This window comes from Dunckerocampus dactyliophorus, chromosome 6 (genome assembly GCF_027744805.1).
Source record: "Dunckerocampus dactyliophorus isolate RoL2022-P2 chromosome 6, RoL_Ddac_1.1, whole genome shotgun sequence".
Taxonomy (NCBI): Eukaryota; Metazoa; Chordata; class Actinopteri; order Syngnathiformes; family Syngnathidae; genus Dunckerocampus; species Dunckerocampus dactyliophorus.
The window spans coordinates 2,408,587-2,428,726 of NC_072824.1; the positions used below are offsets into that span (position 1 = coordinate 2,408,587).

General features: G+C 44.3%; 1 protein-coding gene across 1 annotated transcript; it reads right to left on the reverse strand.

The window, feature by feature from the left end:
* Nucleotides 1-1,991: 1,991 nt before the first annotated feature.
* On the reverse strand, nt 1,992-19,337 carry stox2a (storkhead box 2a). Its single transcript, XM_054778350.1, has 4 exons — nt 17,945-19,337; nt 17,077-17,229; nt 11,180-13,715; nt 1,992-2,784 (listed from the first exon to the last, which is right to left on the reverse strand). Exons 1-4 carry the CDS (start codon nt 18,120-18,122, stop codon nt 2,583-2,585), a joined length of 3,069 nt encoding a protein of 1,022 aa, XP_054634325.1. The 5' UTR covers nt 18,123-19,337; the 3' UTR covers nt 1,992-2,582.
* Between the last annotated feature and the right edge of the window lie 803 nt (nt 19,338-20,140).

Sequence of the window (20,140 nt, forward strand, 5' to 3'; positions counted from 1 at the left end):
CTCAAACATCCCGGTATGCATGTTCAGTAATATTATTTTCCAGAACATATCATATGAATGAATCCTTTTACGCCAGTCATTCAGCAGCAAAAAAAAATAGTTGTTTATCTAAATGAAGGGTCATGCCGGGTCAATTGTATGCAAACTGGCTTGCTAACTGCTCTGTATACAATGCCTGCTAAGCATCATGGAAGCACTGAGATTCTCCCATTCCTTCAAGTAACGCCACCTTCGTCCCTTAAAGAAATACATATATCATGATAGAACAAAAAAGTACGTACATTTCCTCTGAGCTATTATAGAGCTACAGTATATAAACGTATCAATTCTGGACATTTAATCATAGGAATTTTACACGATCGAAAATATCAGAGATCGACAGTGCAAAACCCTTAAATGATCAATCATAAATCTACATTTCAATCATACTTACACGTGAAATGTTCGTACACAGCCTTTGAACTGGCGATTTGTGCAGTTAATAGCTGCACACGCAGGCATTTTAAGTCGGAGTTTGTGTCCAATCCGAATTAATAAAAGAAGTTCACCACGAATGCAAAGGCTTGCCCGAGAAGTGTTTCTTGCGAGTAGCAATATGGCGGCTGTGTGGCTTCCGAGTCATCGCCAATGAGCTAGCCAGATTTATAATACAGATCAGTGCTCTAGTCCTCCTCGGAACCACACTTCCTCATTGTCACTAGACTACCGGGAGATACATTCACTGACACTGAAATACATTCACTGAAATGGCACGAATGTCTTTATTTTACGTATATGTGTGGTCGAAATTAACAGAAAGACAAAGAAAATAAGTGTATATTCTCATCACTCACTAACCTCTTACCACAGAAGTACAACTTGATGCATTTACGTATGCTCGGAAATCCCATAAAATAATCTACACTCAATTTAAAGTACTTGGTGTCTTTGAATGCAATTTTTCATGGCTGAAATGAATACAGTACATTTGAGCTATTTTAGCACACGGAATAAAGAGGTTCTTGTTTTTTTCAGGCTGTCAGTGAATGCATCTCGCGGCAGTGACGATGAGAATTTTTGGAGGGTCAGTGAATGCATCACGTGGTTGTCTAGTAACTGAGGAGTTTGCGGAGGGTCAGTGAATGCATCTCGTGGTTGTCTAGAAATTGGGAATTTTGCCGAGGGTCAGTGAAAGCATCTCGCGGTCGTTTAGTGACAATGAGGATTTTTGGAGGGTCACTGAATGCATCTCGTGGTTGTCTAGTGACAATGAGGATATTCGCAGTGTCAGCGAATGCATCTCGCGGTTTTATAGTGACAATGAGGATATTCGCAGTGTCAGCGAATGCATCTCGCTGTTTTATAGTGACATTAAGGATTTTCGGAGTGTCAGCTAATGCATCTCGTGGTTGTCTAGTGACAATGAGGATTTTTTGGGTGTCAGTGAATGCATCTCATGGTTGTCTAATGACGTTGAGGATTTTCGGAGTGTCAGCGAATGCATCTCTGAGTTGCATTGTGACAATGAGGATTTTCGGAGTGTCAGTAAATCCATCTCGTGGTCGTCTAGTGACAGTGAGGATTTTCGGAGTGTCAGCGAATGCATCTTGCGGTCCTCTAGTGACAGTGAGGAAGTATGGTTCCCAGGAGGACGAGAGAGGTGTTTGTGAGTTGGCGTTGTTGGAATTGCACTGCTGTTGATGTGTTCCGCTCTAACGTTATGAAAGAGCGTCAGGCTCTGGGGGGCCACGACACCATGCTTCCATCTGCTGTCTTAACAGAAAGGCGTGGCTTGACATGATACGCATGCGTTAATTCCTTACTGCCGTTAATGCGCTATTTTTGACAGCCCAACTTTTTATGTCTTTCGAAGGCACAGAAAAGATAAATGTGTGTGTGGGCAAAAAAATGATGGGCAAAAAAGTGCACTTTCCCTTGAACGGGAAGTGAAGCGTGCATGATATTCCCGTTGCAAAGGTGCTGCTGTCGTGTGATGGAGGAGTTTGAAGCCATTTTGGTCACATAGCATCTTTAATACCACCATTATAATAATTAGGATATCAAAAGTATGGAGTATACATTACATCATTTGCATTGCGGCACACAAATCGGAGCTGATTCATGTTTGTATAATCTTTCTTCTTCTTGTCTCCACATTGTGCTGATAATACACGGAACGCCTCCTGAAGGAGGAGCGAGCCTTAATTGAGGAAGAAGAACATTTAATCGGACATGTATTCTGAAGTTATATGTTAAAAAAAATGTTACTTGGATCCTATACTCTACTACTCCCTGATAGCAGTCACCTCCCCAGACCAGAAAGTCTTCCTTCCCATTCTTTTCTTTCAAATCCTTTTTTGTTTTTTTTTTTTTGTTTTTTGCAGTGAAGTTCTTGTCGAAGCTGTGGGAACAGTCTCTAGAAGCCATGCCTGTTTTTCTTTTTCTTTTTAGTAACAGTCCCGGTAAATTCCCAGTAGTGCCAAATTGTGTGTTCATGTGACACCAGAAACCAAACCAAGAAGAACAAAACGGAGGAAGAAGAAAAAACAAAAAGGTGAGGCTCAAAGTGGTGGAAGCTTCCATCACCTTCACGGCGCGTCACTTCACACGCTGGTGATGGACGCCAGGCAGTTGGACGGCTTCTGGAGCTTGTCGGGCTGCGTGGCGGGCGGCTCCGGGATGGCGCGGAAGCTGAAGGGAAGCCCCATGCCGCTGGTGCCGATGTGGCCCGGGCTCAGCGCCGGGTTCTGCCGCCTATTGCTCTCCACGATGCTGGAGGTGTTGGACGCCAGGCTTTCACGCGTCCTGGGCGTGGGGAGACATCGAGACATTAGAGCAGGGGCATTATTTTGAAGGCTACCACTGACAAGAGCAAGAAACGGCACAACATTAAGTACACCACTTTAGTCTATCAGGGTTTTTCCAAACATATTCATGAATAAATCACGCGCTTTCATGGTTGTATGAAGGTTCATTTGTTTCTTTATTACCAAAGACGCTGAATTTCATTTATGTAACACTTTTCCCCCCTAACAATTATGTCAATAATTTCATTGAGAAAAAAAGTGTAACTAAAATGCATGTGTGTTAAAAGTCAGTGTGTAAAAAGTCAGCGCAAATAAATTTGATGTTTCAAACTCACAGATACGCTCCTGGTGAATTAAGACTGGCGCAGTCGATCGCGTCTCGGAGCCGGCAAATCAGGTGCGTGGTCATGTGACACAGGTCTTACAAAAAGTGAAAGTATGCCTGTATGACAGAACTTTTCTAAATGATTTTCTTTATTATTATTTTTTATTTAATTAGGTTTTATTTAAATGAATTGATTTTATTATATATATTGTACATTTATTGTGTATAATTATTGTTATATGACAGAACCTTTATAAATTATTTTCTTCATTTTTTGTATTAAAATGTACATGAATAAATTTTGCTACATTTATTGATTTTTTATTCATATTTCATTATTTTTATTTATTTATTGTAATTCTATCTATTACAAGTTCTTTTCTGCATTACTTTTAAAGAGTGAAAGTATATCTATGACAAACCTTTATAAATTATTTTTTATTTAATTACATGTAATTTAAATGAATGAATTCAATTACATATATTATACATTTGTTATTCATATTATTTATATTTTTTATTGTAATTATATCTTTATGACAAATTATTTTCTGCCTTATTTAAGAGTGCAAGTATATCTGTGAGAGAACTTTTCTAAATTATTTTCTTCATTATTTTTTGTGTAATTTAATTAAATGAATTAATTTAATTACATTTTTAATGCATGCATTATTTATATTTCATTATTTGTATGTATTATAATTATTTCTTTATTGCTAATTATTTTCTACATTATTTTTATGAACAGAATATTTTATCAACTGAACGTTTATAAACCTATTTTTTTTTATAAACCAGTTTTTATAAGCTGAATTTTTAAAACACTGTATTTTAACAAACTGGATTTTTAAACATGCATTTTGCTTGTTTTGATAAAATTTTCATCACAAATTTGATGTAAAAAATAATAATTCAGAAAATTCAAACACAAAAATCTGTTACTTAAATGCAGTGTCTAAAAACAGCGTTGGCACGAAAGAAACAAATGAATCCTCATATATTTGTCAAAATTATGCACATTAAAGCAAATTTTACTTTTTGTTTTTACTTACTGAAACATTTTCAGGCATAGAAATGCCTAAATAAAGTCAAATAGAAATATAAGGCGTTCAGAAGGCGCATTCAAAGACGTTGCGATGATGTGTAGTATTCTACACTGGTCACTAGGGGTCAGTAATGTTACATTGATGAGACAATAGCCACTGCAGGAATTACTGTCAGAACAGGACGTAAACAAAGAACAACTGCAAGGATGCTAAGGTGTGAGTCTATATTATGTCTACTATATTAGTGATAGGAGTATAAAAGTGACTATGGGGTGTTATTTAATGTCTAGAGGGCTCTAATAATGTTAAAAAGCATATTTAGAAGGTGGTAAACAGTTTTTCTATGTCTCAGATGTCTTATTTTCTCTTATTATGTCTACTATGTTGGGCAATAGGAGCATATATGTGACTATAGGGGTGTTACTTCATGTCTAGAGGGCTCTAATAATGTTAAGAAGCATATTTAGAAGATCTTAAACAGGTTTTCTATGCTCTACGTAACTACCAAAATATTCCATTTATTAATATTTAAGCCTAATTTGCATGAATTGACTTGTCACGGTCGGGTCTGGAACCAGTTAACCGCCATAAACGAGAGACAAGGGTATCAAGTAGTCACAGACCAGCCAACGTGCGCATTTTTCCCATTTTAACCCTTAAATGCACTAGTAGCCTGCTCTCCGGGTTTTGTTGCATTTCGCCGTTTTCAGATTGGAGATGAGTCTCTGAAGTTTGGATTATGCTCCTGCGTCGAGGCTCCAGCGTACGCCTTTTGGATCTTTTTGGATCAACAATTGCAATAAGAATGCCTGCCACATTAGTAATTAGTTCCAGCTGCAAAAAACGCTCGCCTTCTGTCTTTAATTACCGCGGGTGGCTCGCTACCAATCACGCTAACGAGCTAAACAGTCGACGAGAGGTGAGGTTGCAAACCTGGCGAAAAGCAGGGATGTCCAAAGTGCAGCCCATGGCTCGTTGTAGAAATACAATCTGACACAACCCCCCCATAAAGCGTAACATCAAGCTGAACTGTTGATATTAATAACTAAAAATAACACAAAGCTTCTTTCAAAATATAGCTGTCCCTTGCATTATCGCGTTTTTTCAAAAAGTAATTAACAAATCAACCACTGCTGTGTGGTTGAATATGGCCTATTATTAGTCCAATAAGAGAAATGCATATTTAAGCAAACTGTACTTATTCTTGGCCCAAATGAAGCATTTTCAAGCATAAAAATGGCAAAATGACCTGAAAATGAACAAAAATACAAATAAAAGGAAGAAAAAGCGTTCTAATAGTGACTGTAGTAATCTACATTGGCCACTAGGTGTCAGTGTTCAGTGAGACAGGCACTAGACTCCTCACTAAGGCTCCCTAGGGCAGGGATATCATTTTTTAAATAACTACATCGACTTGTATGTAAATGAATATGAATTTTGGGAATATGGGCCATTACTTTATTCAAAAAAATAATACACCGTTAGAAACCCCGCAGTTTTTGTAAGCTGCGAGTCTTTGAACACACCGCCTAACATTCTCCCACGCTGCACAGATACAGTACTGTAATACTATGCTGCATTTGCCCTCCTTTTTCTTTCACCTCATATTTGCTCCCAAATGTTTGTAATGGCCACATAGTTCCTTAACAGAGTCTACAGATGTCCTTAAACGCGTCACCATTGATTTGATTCCTTTTGTTGGCGGGTGGGGTGTTCAGTTCGGTGGGAGGGAATGTCAAATACGGGATTGATTTATTGTAATTAAACTACATTTCATCGAGTACTACTACATCGAGCATTTTTCGTTGTATTTTTTTCTCCCAGCTGGTATCTGGTCGTCCCGCCACCTCTGTAGTTTGCGTCGTAGCTTCGACACTTGTAAAATTGAGTATTGAGTGCGAATGTGCACAACCTCAAGTTAATTCATGCTAGCCTGTTGACACTCATCAAACAAGAGCGATGTTAAATAATCTTCTCTCTGAAAAACAAAGTCCGTTTTTTTTGTGTTTGAAATTTGATGTTGTTCCTGTCTGAGTTATACACACCACATAATAAAAAATAGCATTTGATCTCTATAATGTACAACGACTCAGCCCCGTTCCACCGGAGGTTTGTGGGAACGTGACACTGTCTGCGGGTCCAAAAAGTTTGCCTAAAGTGAGCATTTTCAAGCATAAAAATGGCTAAATGACATCAAATAGAAATATAAGGCAAGGTCTATATTATGTCTACTATATGGGGTAATACAAATGTAAAAGGTAACTACAGTATAGCGGTGCTAGTTCATGTCTTGAGGCCTCTAATAATGTTAAGAGCATATTTAAAATAATATAAACAAAAATAAAACAAAATGACAAAATGATAAACATAATTGTCAAAAGTAGCCCCCTGTGGAAAAAAAATCCTAAAAGGATCAAGCAAGACGCCGCCTGAGGAGAAGGGATACTCCTCATATTTCTTCAAGGTTGGCAGGCCTGCAGTCAAAGAGTGAAGACCACCGCCAAGGCGGCAATGTTCCGCCCAATACAGCACGAGCACGGAAACAGGAGCTCAAAACATTTACAGAGAGAACCTCATCACTTCAGATTCAAGTTGAAGGCCTGGCCATCCACCGTTTGTGTTGGTTATACGTCTGTTGTTTGCGAGCAGGCTACTTCCTGGGTCACAGAGGACGAAACAAGACGCCAGGGCCGTCCCGTTTTCTACCCTGGGGTGGCTAGGGATGCTTCACCCATGACTCAAACAACACAAAGAGAAAATGCACTCAACCAAAATATGAACGCTTCCATCTTTCATGCACTTAATTCACAGATGTCAAACTTCTACATACCGTAATTATGTCTTATTTTCTCTTATTATGTCTACTATATTGGGTAGTAGGAATGTAAAGGTTACTATAGGGGTGTTATTTCATGTGTAGAGGGCTCTAATAATGTTAAAAAGCATATTTAGAAGGTTGTAAACATGTTTTCTATGCTTAATGTGTCTTATTGTCTCTTATGTCTACTATATTAGATAATAGGGGTGTAAAGGTGACTACAGGGGTATTATGTCATGTCTAAAGGGCTCTTATCATGTTAAAAATACATATTAAGAGGGTTGTAAACAGGTTTTCCATGCTTAATGTGTCTTATTTTCTCTTGTTATGTCTACTATGTTGGGTAATAGGGGTGTAAAGGTGACTATAGGGGTGTTATTTCATGTCTAGAGGGCTCTAATCATGTTATAAAAACATATTAAGAAGGTTGTAAACATGTTTTCTATGCTTAATGTGTCTTATTTTCTCTTATTATGTCTACTATATTAGGTAATAGGGGTGTAAAGGTGACTACAGGGGTATTATGTCATGTCTAAAGGGCTCTAATCATGTTAAAAAAAACATATTAAGAAGGTTGTAAACATGTTTTCTATGCTTAATGTGTCTTATTTTCTCTTATTATGTCTACTATATTAGGTAATAGGGGTGTAAAGGTGACTACAGGGGTAGTATGTCATGTCTAAAGGGCTCTAATCATGTTAAAAAAAACATTTTAAGAGGGTTGTAAACAGGTTTTCCATGCTTAATGTGTCTTATTTTCTCTTGTTATGTCTACTATATTGGGTAATAGGAGTGTAAAGGTGATATAGCGGTGTTATTTCATGTTTAGAGGGCTCTAATCATGTTATAACAACATATTAAGAAGGTTGTAAACAGGTTTTCCATGCTTAGTGTGTCTTATTTTCTCTTGTTATGTCTACTATATTGGGTAATAGGAGTGTAAAGGTGATATAGGGGTGTTATTTCATGTCTAGAGGGCTCTAATCATGTTATAACAACATATTAAGAAGGTTGTAAACAGGTTTTCCATGCTTAGTGTGTCTTATTTTCTCTTGTTATGTCTACTATATTGGGTAATAGGAGTGTAAAGGTGACTATAAGGGTGTTATTTCAAGTCTCGAGGGCTCTAATCATGTTAAAAAAAAACGTATGTAGAAGGTCCCTCAACCAAAATATGAACGCCACATTGCTAATCCCTCTAGCTTCCATTCACACTCCGTAAAAGAGGTTTCTTGCCAAAGTTTTTTGCCAACTTTCGCCAGTGTTTTAGGCCACCGTTTGCACATGTTTAGTTCGGGAGGTGGCGGGTTAGTGTTTGGGATGAGTGTCACCACGCGATGCGTCCCAGAAACGTGATCGGTTGTGCAGAACGCGTCTGCATGCGGTCGGCCTATTTTTCGGCAGTCACGTATTAGGCATGTGTAATCCGTCCGTCTGTTTCACGCCAGTTACAGAGCATAAACGTCAGGCAACAGGATTTCTACTACGCATGTACAATATACATCACACCCACTCCCACACACACCCACTTAATAAAAAACTTTATTAAGATTGGAGATAGTACAACACAATCCAGCTTTTTTCATATCCATGGTCCAAGTGGATAAACTAGAAGACCTCTTTTCTTGGTTCCATACATTATTTTAAGTTATTTTTCGTCACTGGAAAAATATAGACAAAAGGATTTGCTAGCAAGATATGTTTCATATGCTAACATGCAAACTGTTAGCATGCAGACATCAAACATGAAGCCACTGTCTATGTAGGTTTATAGAAAGTTTACAGAAAAATCTAATATGCTAAATTTAGCATGCTAATAGCTGTCAGCATGCTAACACCGAACATCTGCATCTGAGCCATGCATTGCGTAAGTTTTTACGTAGATCCTTCCTGGTGAATAAAGACGATAGAAACATCTGTCATACTGTTTGAGTCACACACACACTAACAGCTAACCCTGCTAGCTTCCGTTCATGATCTGTGACAGGAGTTTCTGCCAAGTTTCTCCGGTGTTTTAGGTGGCCATTTCGTCATGTTTAGTTCGGGAGGGGGCGGTTTAGCGTTTGTGATGGGACTGAACAGTTCAATGGGGAAATACTTCCCCGCACGAACGTTCCTTCTCCTCACGATGACAGCATTTCATTTACATGACGTCAATTTCCGCATGACTTTCGCATTTTGAAAGTAAATTCTGTTTTCACTGGCCAATTCCGCAGAAATCACAGGGCCCCCCAGACATTGTTCACAAATCACATCATCTTGCATGATCTTGCATCTTGATATGCCACACCTGTGAGGTGGGTGGATGATGAATTATGAATCCTCACTCGACAGCCTTTAGACAAACGTGTGAAGAATATTTGACAGACATATGGCTTTTGTGTACACAGAAAAAGTTTTACATTTTAAGTTCAGCTCATGAAAGATGGGAGCAAAAACAACAAAAACCAAAGTGTTGTGTGTGCGTACTTTTGTTGTACCTGAGTACCGGTAATATGTCCGTCAAAATAGCTACGTAGCATTCATCAGACACACAGTTCATGTGTTGCGTCCAGTTAGCATTTGCTATCAAACATTAGCCATACACAAGGAATGAAAATGATTATGCAAAAGACAATGCAGCCCAAGTCAAGGCTTTCAGCAACAGGCATTTTTCCAATTCACCATGAAACAATAGTTTAAGAAACGGAAGTGTAGAAAAACTTGCATTTCTATAGTGGAGTTCATGACGCGAAGAAAAGCCCTCAAACAACTCACTTTTTTCTACATAACTAGCCACTACAAGTGAACGGATAACTTTTGTTGTACATATAGGCATCTTACCGCTCACTTAGTTTATCCATAATCGGAATAATAAAGACGAATGTTGCATCTCTGTTTGTAGCTTGAGACGTGGCGTTCACCGTTGCCGCGGGGGAGGAAGAGCGAATCAGGAGGGGAGCTTCATGACAGCTGACTGATGTCATATGACATCGATGAAGTGACGTTTATGCGGTTGACCCAAACTACCTTCGCAATCGACTGGCAGCTCGCGATCGACGTAATGGGCACCCCTGGTGTATGATGTTGGCACCCTAACATTTTGCAAATTTTTCAAGGAATAGTGCACTTTTGTGGAATTTTACTCATTATCCACAGTCCTCCAAAAAACGCCAACAATGCACCATTTCCATAATATGAGCGCCATATTAACCAAGCTACAGCAACATTGTTATTATTATTTGTTTACATTGTTACGCCCAAGAACTAATGTTACTGGCGTAGTGACACCTCGCCACACCACACCGGCTAGCTGCCAGCCGGCTAGGGACTAGCTTCACCACACACTCGCTCACAATGCCTCAGGCCACTCGTGAAAGGTAACGCTACATTCTGGAGTTGCTGCTGTGTTTTTGTTTTTGAGTTTGGAAAAGTTTATTTCTATGTTCCATCCATCCATCTTCTATGCCGCTTATCCTCACCAGGGTCGCAGGTATGCTAGAGCCTATCCCACCTTACTTCGGGCGATCCTTTCTATGTTGCTATGTGAAATCAATGCCACCAGGAAGGAAGTTCCTCTAATGCTTAAAGTGACAAAAATATGGCAAAATACTATAAAATACTGTAAGTATTCCATGTTATCATGAATGCACCTGTTACTACATGCTCATAGCATGTTGGAGTTTTTTGGAGGTGTTTTCATAGCCGTTTTTGTAGGCGGCATAGGTGTGTCCCATTATCTGCAGGAATGAGCTGTCTCTTTTTATCTGTTTTTATATCTTTAGAATGCCCAGAAAAGAGAAAGACATATGTATTCACATCTCACATAAGGATTGTGCATGATGAGAAAATTGTCTGTTTGTTAGCGGGACACTTCCTGTTTTGGTTTTTGCACTGAATTCAAATGAACGGATTCTTCCTCGACACATGTCAACATTTGGTGGAAATTGGCTGTGTAGTTATTGCATTATCCTAACCAAAAAACACCCAAAGAAGCAGCAGCTAACAGTTACCAAAACAATACCTACTGTATCACTTTTGAACTTGGCGGAAGTAATAAAATGGGTACAAGAGTGGAGATACAGTAACTGGATGCAGTGTGACGTTATACAATGGAGAAGAGCCTCAAACAGCAGGACATTTGAACCGGCCTAAAAGTGAAGTCAACAAAAACCGTGCTCCTTTGGACTTGCAGTAGTTTTCTGTGTAAGGTGTCCTGACGTACCTGGGGGAGTTGAATCCGCTGTCCACCGTGACGCTGCTACTGTCCATGCTGTCCAAGCGGGCCGAGTGTGCCGACTTCTGGCTGCTGCTGTTGTCGGTCTCCTTGGGGCTGAGCAAGGTCAGATTGGTCTCCAGCTTGCGCTGGAGCTCGTGGTCCTTCTCCCTCTCCAGTAGCCACTTTATGGTTCCCTCCCCACCACCGACGACACCACCTCCACTATTACAGCCACCACCGCCGTTACCACCCGATTCCCTGCGGTCCTTGTTGTCCTCCGCCTTGGCCAACTCTTTGTGCGAGTCCTCTTCCGCCTCCTCGTCATCCTCGTCGTCCGAGACGTTATAGTAGTCAAAGGAGGCGGAGGGGACAGTTGGCTCTAAGCAGCCCTGCAGGAGCGCAGGCGACGCTGAGGAAGCGGCTGAATTGGAAGGCTGCTGGGGCTCAGGATTGTCAAGGGCCTCTGTTGATTTGGCGTGCGAGGCTTTCCGCAATGTGCCAGACTTGCTGTAGCTGCTGTCCACGTAGCCTGCGGACAAGGCATTGTGTGGAGGTTTGAACAAAGTGTCCTTGCTGAAGATCTCCTTCCTCTTCTTCGACAGGCTGCCCCCACCCCCTCCAGGGTCCACGCTGTGTTGGTGCGGCGTTAAGCGGGCATTTTGCGCCGGCTCCGGCGTTTGGCTCGGCGTCAGTCGGACCGAGCCGCTCGGCCCCTTCGCCGCCGACAATTCCTCTTTGTACTCCACCTTGTGAGGAGACGTGAGGTGAGGCGTTTGGCGGTCGGCCGGAGAGCCCTTTCGGAGTCCCCCTGATGAGGTTAACGTGTCATACTCTGATTTAGCCTGAGGCGAAGGGGCAGTTAGGATTGTTTCATTTGACGTATTGCACTGGAAGTACTCATCTGCGGAGGGCTTAGGAGAAAGTCCCATGAGCTCGTTGTACGTTGGCAAGCTGTCTCTGCTTTTGTTCCTCTCCATCGTACTCCGAAGCCTCGACTCGTCCACACACCCTTTCCCCAAATCAGGCACATTAAAATCTGAGTGGAACTTAGCAGCAGAGAACATGATCCTTGAGTAGTGGCTAGACTTCTGTGTGGCCCGCAGGGTGCCATCGTCCGTGTAGTAGTGACTGCGCTCCTCCAGGCTGGCCTCAAAGTCCTCTGGCGGCCCAAGCGAAGGACCTTTGAGGGCGTTGTCCATGGAGCGCGACCGCTCTTTAGCCTGATCTGACCTGTCATGACGCGACTTCCTGTCCTGATTGTGACTGTGACTCCTCTGCACTCTGGACTGGCACGTGCCCCGAGACGGCTCAGGGAACGGCATCTCCGTCCTCCTCTTGGCAAGCTCCCCGGACACATCCCACTCAGGCGTGACGGGGCAGTACGACTCGGTGATGTTGGGGTTGCTGTGGACGAGATACGTGGCGCCCCCACTGCGCCTGCGCTCTAAGGTGTACATAGCCTCCCGAGGTGAGCGCACTAGCGAGTGGCTAAAGAAGCGGTAATCCCTTTCCATGAACAATAGATCCCAGTTGGATCCCTCCGATGGCTCCCCTCTGGAGGTCCGCGGTTTGCTGTGTGAGCGGGACTTACCATGTGGCGCCCTCCTGTGGCCCCTCCCTCTCCGGCTGCGAGCGCTGTGCTGGGCCGACGACCCCGCCTTGTGTTTCTGCGTACGCTCTTCCTCGAGCCTCTTCATCACGGCCGTGTGCCTCGCCACGTTCTCCACCGTCAGGTCAGGGTTGATCCTCCGGATGATCTCCATCTCTATCTCCCGGGGGATAGGCGTGGTGGGCAAGTCCTCGTCGCGAAGCGGCCACTCCTCCGGGGGGAACTGGGCCGAAAAGGTGGCCAACTGCCTCATCTTATCCTTCTTGAAGCTCAGACGGAAAAGCCTGAGCCCAAAACGTTTGGATTGTTTTTCGCCACTTCCACTGCCAGAGCTTCCCTCTTTCTTTTTGGTCAGGGTGTCCGTTTTGTAAGGGAACGACGTGACGCTTTTGCTCTTCTCTGCCGGCTCTTGAGGCAGGGGTTGCTTGACAGGGGGGGAAGTGAGAGGAGGCGGGTAGGGATAAGACGGCGGTTCTCCTCGGTGCTGCTCCTTGGCGGATGTAGGAGGCTCCCCGCTGTTGGGTGTTTTGCTCGGTTGGGAATCAGCCTTCTGCTCCTTGGGTGGCTTACTTTGGAGAGCAGCGCCATGAAGCCTAGCCGTGTCCTCACGACGGGAATTATACGAGTCATTATGATTCTTGCGTGAAGGCCTCTCTGTCAAGCAACCAGGCGTGGACGGCGTGACGTTACCGGACTTGGGCGAAGTGCACTGCTGAGGCTGCTGCTGCTGCTGCTGTTGCGGATGAGTTGGGCGCTCCTGCAGCCGATCGTCCAGGTGATACCACTTGTTGTTGCTCCTTATGAGGGATGGCGTGATGAAGTAGGTCTGGGGAGTAACGATGAAGTAGCCCTCTGGGGTCGGGTAGATCTTCCTCTCTCGCACCAGCATGTTCAGGGTGTGTCGCAGGACTTCCAAGCTGGGTGTAGGCACGCCTTTGGGGAGAACAAATGAGGTTAAGCTGGCTTTCAAAGCGTCTTATTTGTACGATGTCTTGAGGAATCTGAGAGAGAAATCTTTAAGAGTTACGTGATCCCACTAAAGTGAGTACAGTGTTCCCTCGCTCCATCGCAGTTCACCTTTCACAGACTCGCTGTTTCGCTGATTTTTTTAGTGCAATTTTAATGCTTTCTGAATAAAAATTTTTAACGCTGTTACAGGCCGAGCCTGGCCCTTTAAGAAGAATAGCATTGTGGGAAGTTGATTGTTGTAGTCTTCTGCGTCCTGACTGGCTCCTGTTGTGGTCATGGCCATACATGGCTAGCAAATTAGCTAACCGTGTGAGCTGTTTGCTAATCTCCAATACTGTAAACAATAGAAGGAACAGAAGAAGCCAACCGTGCGACTCTGAACGCTGCACGGCTGCAAGCCCTTCCCCTGACAAAACCCACAACGCCGACGAAAGGCTCTGTACCCGAATAGCAGAGGAAGTGAGGGGTTTCACAGCCTAAAAACATATATAATCATTGTAAAAAAAATGAAGTTGCTACTTTGCGGATTTCACTTATTGCGGGTTATTTTGGAGCGTATCCCCCGCGATAAACGAGGCAACACTGTACATCCCTCTAATTGCGGCAAGCATTGTAATATATCCTCTCAAGGGACAACACTACTTGAAATTGATACTTGACAATAGTTGGTATACAGCTTGTTACTGTAATCCTCTTCCATTGCATGACGACATCACCACCTTCCTTCCATGTCCTTGAGGATGCCCCACAAGCGCTCAGTTGAGTTCAGGTGTGGAGGAGACATACTGGTCCACCCCATCACCTCCATCTTCCTCAGCACGACTCTCGTCATCTTAGAGTTGTGTTTGGACTCCTTATCATGTTGGAAAACTGTCTCCTAAGGGAGGGGATCATGCTGTGCTTCAGAATATCACAGTACATGATGGAATTCCTCTCTCCGTCAATGAACCGCAGCTGCCGCAGTGTCGGCAGCACTCATGCAGACCCAGACTGTGACACTACCACCTGTCTGCTTGTGTTGCCAGCTATTTAGACAATAATGGCTGTGTGTGTGGACACTACAGCAGTACACAAGCTGTACACTGACTAGTCTCCAAGGTTGCATTCTATGCTATTGTCCCTTGAGAATATATACTGTCAAAAAAAGTGATCTCTTTGTGAAAGACACCAAAGATTCATGGAAAACGTGACTGTAGTCGGCAAATTATACTGATGGATTTCCTAGTAGGACCCCTTTTTCTTACACTTGTTGTGCAGTTGGCTGCGATTGGCTGGCGACCAGTCCAGGGTGTGCCCGGCCCCTCACCGGAAGTCAGCTGGGATAGGCTCCAGCATACCCGTGACCCTTGTGACGATAAGCGGCATAGAAGACGGATGGATGGATGTGCAGTTGGCTAACAGCTATTAGAGCAAAGGACTCTCGAGGGCAATACCACACAATAATGACATTTTAAAAGGGTACGATAATCACGGTTTATCCATAAACTGTATCCTGTTTCATCCATCTGTTTTCTATGCCGCTTGTCTTCACTAGGGTTGCGGGGGTATGCTGGAGCCTATCTCAGCCGAGCCTATGCTGGAGCCTATCCCACCCTTGTCGCCGGACTTGTCGGACTAGTCGCCGGCACATACTGACAAACATGTTATATATTCTTTGTAATTATATTGTTCTACATTGTTCAATTTTTGAAAGCCAATGATAAATTCGCAAAAATTACATTTATAGTTGATGGCGCCAGCCACGATGAGCTAGCTGTCATTGTTCAGGCTCATTTCCAAAAGTGATGTCATTGGGGTGACACCTCTCAGCCAAAACAGAGTAAACAAACCCTTCTCGAGGTAGATGGTGGACTTGGTTCAGTATATTTTTCATCCAAATAGTAGTCATGCCAAAATGCTATGTTGCTGCTGGATGTACACAGTGGCCAAGTGATACTGAAAGTTTCTTTTCTTTTCCAAAAGAGGGTCTGTGTAGGCTCTCAGTCGTACAGGAGTTGTCCATCGAGGAAAAGGCTTCTTGAGACGTCATCTGTACTTCTGTGAAGAAGGTGTCGGACGTTTCGCTCCTCATCCGAAGAGCTTCGTCAGCGAACTAATAAGTGCTGGTAGCTTAGGCCTTAAATACAGTAAGAGTGGGCGGAATTGGTGTGCCAACACCCTCCTCCTATTGGTTCGTTACACTAAGCCTGGGCGGAGTAGTGGTATAATCCTATCCTGAAACGTCCGACACCTTCTTCACAGAAGTACAGATGACGTCTCAAGAAGCCTTTTCCTCGATTTCCAAAAGAGGGTTTAAGACAACAATGGACGGAGCAAGTGCAGAGAGTGAGAGACAGATGGACAGATGACCTCAAGTTCTGTTCTTTGCAGTGATCATTTCACTGATGACTGCTTTGAAGGAACACCTTTACAAGAAGCATTTGGCTTGAAAGTACACTATAAACACATTTTGAAAAACGATGCTATTCACAGGGAAAAAAAACAAGACGAACGACGTCAAAGTTGCCACAGAACAGAGTAATTCATGTCTTGTTCACAAAATGTCTTCTGAACACTATTCCATGATAGCGACAAGGCTGTAAAGCATTATACATCTTATATATATATATATATATATATATATATATATATATATATATATATATATATATATATATATATATATATATATATATTTATTTATTTTTACTGTGGGGGGCAGGGGAGCCTGTGACAAAATATAAACTAAATCAGGCTATAAAGACCCCCTTACACTCACTGAGAAGCCGATTTAAAACAATAATGGAAGTATAAGCAAATCCAGAGTCATTTACACTTACCATTCTTTGTTTTGAAGGCAACCAATCTTCATCTCCAAGTCTTAAGGCTTAAGTCCATGTTCTGCAAGTTCTCTATTTCATCTCCAAATGTTTCTGCCTCCTCAAAAACTATTGACATATTGCTCAAAGCTTAGCTATAATCACTGTAAACATCCTCTATCTCGTACACCACCATGTTTCTTTACCTCTGATGGCGTCACTTTCGGAAATGAGACTGTACAGCGAGAGCTAACTCGTCATGGCTTGCGCCATCAACTATAAATGTCATTTATGCAAATTTATCGTTTGCTTTCAAAAACTGAACAATGTAGAACATAATTACAAACAATACATAACATATTTTAGCAAAGTTTATAAACGATGTCTGGGACCGTTTAAACCCCCGGAAATGGATAACCTCTGCTGTCATTGTTTCTTATGTGGAAAAGGAATTGAAAACCCATAGAAATGGAATGACGAGTGCCTTCCAGGGACGTTTTGTGTCTGATTTGGGCGCTGCTCGGTACCTGGGAAGCTGGCAGTGAGGTGCTCCACTAGCGCCTCCTGGTTGACGGGCTTGTGTGCTGCGTTCATGGCGGAGATGGCCAGGCACAGGATCTCCCCCAGTGGGATGAACTGAGACTGACTGATGGGCGACATACTGATGGGAGACACGTCACCTGTGGGACACATCGGCATGGCGGAGGTTAGGTAGGATTGGGAGTGAATGGCAGGCGCAGCGTGTGAAGTTATGATGTAATGGTCAAACGGCAACAGCAGCTGCAAACAGTCCCCCCCACTCCCGGCCCTCTACTCTGTCTCTCCCTTACTCCGAGCCTCTCGTTCCCCTCGGAGGTTAGCAAAGATGCTGCGGCAGCCTAAAACGTGCACAAGAACAGCACAAAGGAGAGACTAGCTAGGGGACACTCGCTAGCGCCGTGTCGCCTTTGTTTGCTTTGTTAGCGTGCGTGACATCATCGTCGCTCCATCAAGGCAACAACAGACAAGACTTTAATTAGCAAACAAACAAAACAAACGCTTGTGGTTGCCCTCCCAAACCCCCCCCCAACCTCCACAACTGGGCCGGACGGTCAATGGAGCAACACGATGACGTTATCCCTGCCGAATAACACAGCCCCCACCCGGCCTCACGTGCATGCTCTACGAGGCTCTGTTGCCTTTTTGGTAAAAATTGCAAAAAAAGAAATGGTAAAAAGGTGAATTTTTAAAAGGGAGGCGATTGTTTGCACGTGAATCCTTCATCTCAGAAGGCTGATGCTGTTATGATGTCATGATTAGGTGGGCAATACTCTAGCAAGCATTCATTGATGCCGTACGTCGCACATGCGACACCTTTTCCCAGCCATTCTGGTGTCGGGCGAGCGTCCCACTCACCTGGTGCCCGAAAACCTGGCGGGGATGGCGAGAAGTGAGGAGGAGGAGGGGGAGGAAGGTGCTGCTTCTGCACACGGATGTCTTTCTCACTCCGCGAGAGATGGCGCTCCAGCGGGCGCTCACCGAGCTCTGAGTTGGGCCAGGCCCGCCGCAAATTTCCGCTGCGGTTCTTCTTCATCGTAACCCCCTTTTTTTTGGAGGGGGGGTACGTGGAAGACGAGGGAGCTTGTGAGGATACCAAGGTGGGAAAAGGGGGACGAAGGAGGGTGGGAAAAGGGAGGAGAGAGGGAGGGGTGCAGGGGGAGGTTGACCAACCTGAGGCTCAGTGCCTCCCCCGCATCCGTAAGAACGTCCTGCTAGAGCGATCACACACCAAACATGGCAGGAAGCGGCATGCACCCTCGCACGCGTGTCTCATTCACAAGCGGGGCTCCAAACGGCGGCGCTGATGGCGGTGCGGTGGCTGCTTGTCATGGGCTGCAGGGCTCTCCCGGGCGTTGGGTTGGTGGTGCGGGCGGCTGCGCGAGGCATCACCCTTTCATTGGACCCAGCCACCATTTGTAGCATCCCCATTTGCATGCGTTGGGAGGCACATTACGTAGCCGCTCTGATGTGGGAGGGGGGAGCAGGAGGGAGGGTGTTGAGAGGTGTGGGATGGAGCGCGCGGTGGGGGGGGCTAGGGGTAGAGATGAGGGAAATGGGGCATCAGAGGCAAAAAAAAAAGGGGGGGGGGGTGAATGGTGCTTTTCGGGATCCGCTTGTTCCTTTTCTGTTAAAGCCCAGCAGGGCAAAGAAAGGCGAGATAAAAGCCAGAGGAGGCCCAGTCTTCCACAATGCCTCAGTTCACCGCAGGAGAGCTCGTCCCGTCCTCGGAGGAAAAATAACACAAAAGCGCCCTCTTGAAGGCAGAAAAACAACACCAACTAAACCCCCCCGAAAAATAACCAGCTCCATTCAGCCCGACGGGCAGCGAAAGCCGAGTAGTATGCCAAGCGGCGGCGACGCCACGTTCACCTCCATCTTTATCCCGTCGAGCACCAGACCCCGTCGTCCTTTTTCCCGACAAACGGCACGCCAGGAGAGGAGGGCGGGGGGGGGAGAGGAGGGGGAGGAGGAAGAAAATTGAGAGCATAGAAAGCAAGAAATTCAAGAATAGACATCCAGCCTCGGCGGCGATCCGACGGACGGCGCTCCGGTAGCCGTAGCTTCCATTCATTAACGGAGTACGAAGGGGAGGGGTTTTGTGTGTGTGTGTGTATGGGGTGGGGTAGAGGGCGGGGGGTGGGGGGAAGGCAAACTCCAGTCAACGGCGAAGCTCCTCTTCCCGGCGCTAATGCTGCAGCTGCTCCCAGCACCTCCAGGAAGGGTGTGTGTGTGTGTCTGCGTGTGTGTAGGAGAGTGTGTGTGTATGAGTGAGATTCTGCGTGACTGTCTGGCTGTTTGAAATTGGGTGGTGGTGGTGGTGGGGGGGGATATCAACTGACCTCAAAATGTAGCTTCCTCCATGCTTGCAATGGAAACAGCCACAAAATAAAGCACATGTGGCGCCAAGCGTGAGACCATAGTGGTGTTTGGGGCGGGGGGGTCTCTTGCGTTGTCACAACCAATCTGCTCCACTTCACTGATACTAAAGAAGAGAAAACGAGGAGTATGGTGGTAGTGTGTGTATGTGGGGGGTAGGGGTTGGGGGGGCGGGGGGGGCAACACCAGCAGCACGCCAGCCATTTTATTCCTCAGTAGTGCTGCAACAGCCTTTGTTGCCATGACGACGCAAGCCGATGAGCTCATAGCTGTTACCTTGTGAGCGCTGCCCCCACCCCCCTTAAAGTTACAGCTACCCAAGACAGAAGCAGCCACATAGGAGTACTTGGTCAAAAATACAAAATGTGCATTCAAGGTTGTTTGTCTTGTGAGGATTTTATGGTTTGTCTACTATTGAATTCAAAGGTTATGCATACACTAGGGCTGTCAATCGATTAAAATATTTCATCATGGTTAACTCATAATTAATCACATTGAATCACATACAAAATTAGTTTTTTTTTCTATAATAAGTAGGGATCTCTTCGTAGTAAATTCGATATGTAACTACGATAACTACATCAAATTTTATGTAAAGGGATATCAATTTTGGAAATATGGGCCATTATTCAAAACTAATATAGAGTTAGAAATCCCACAGTTTGTTCAAATTTA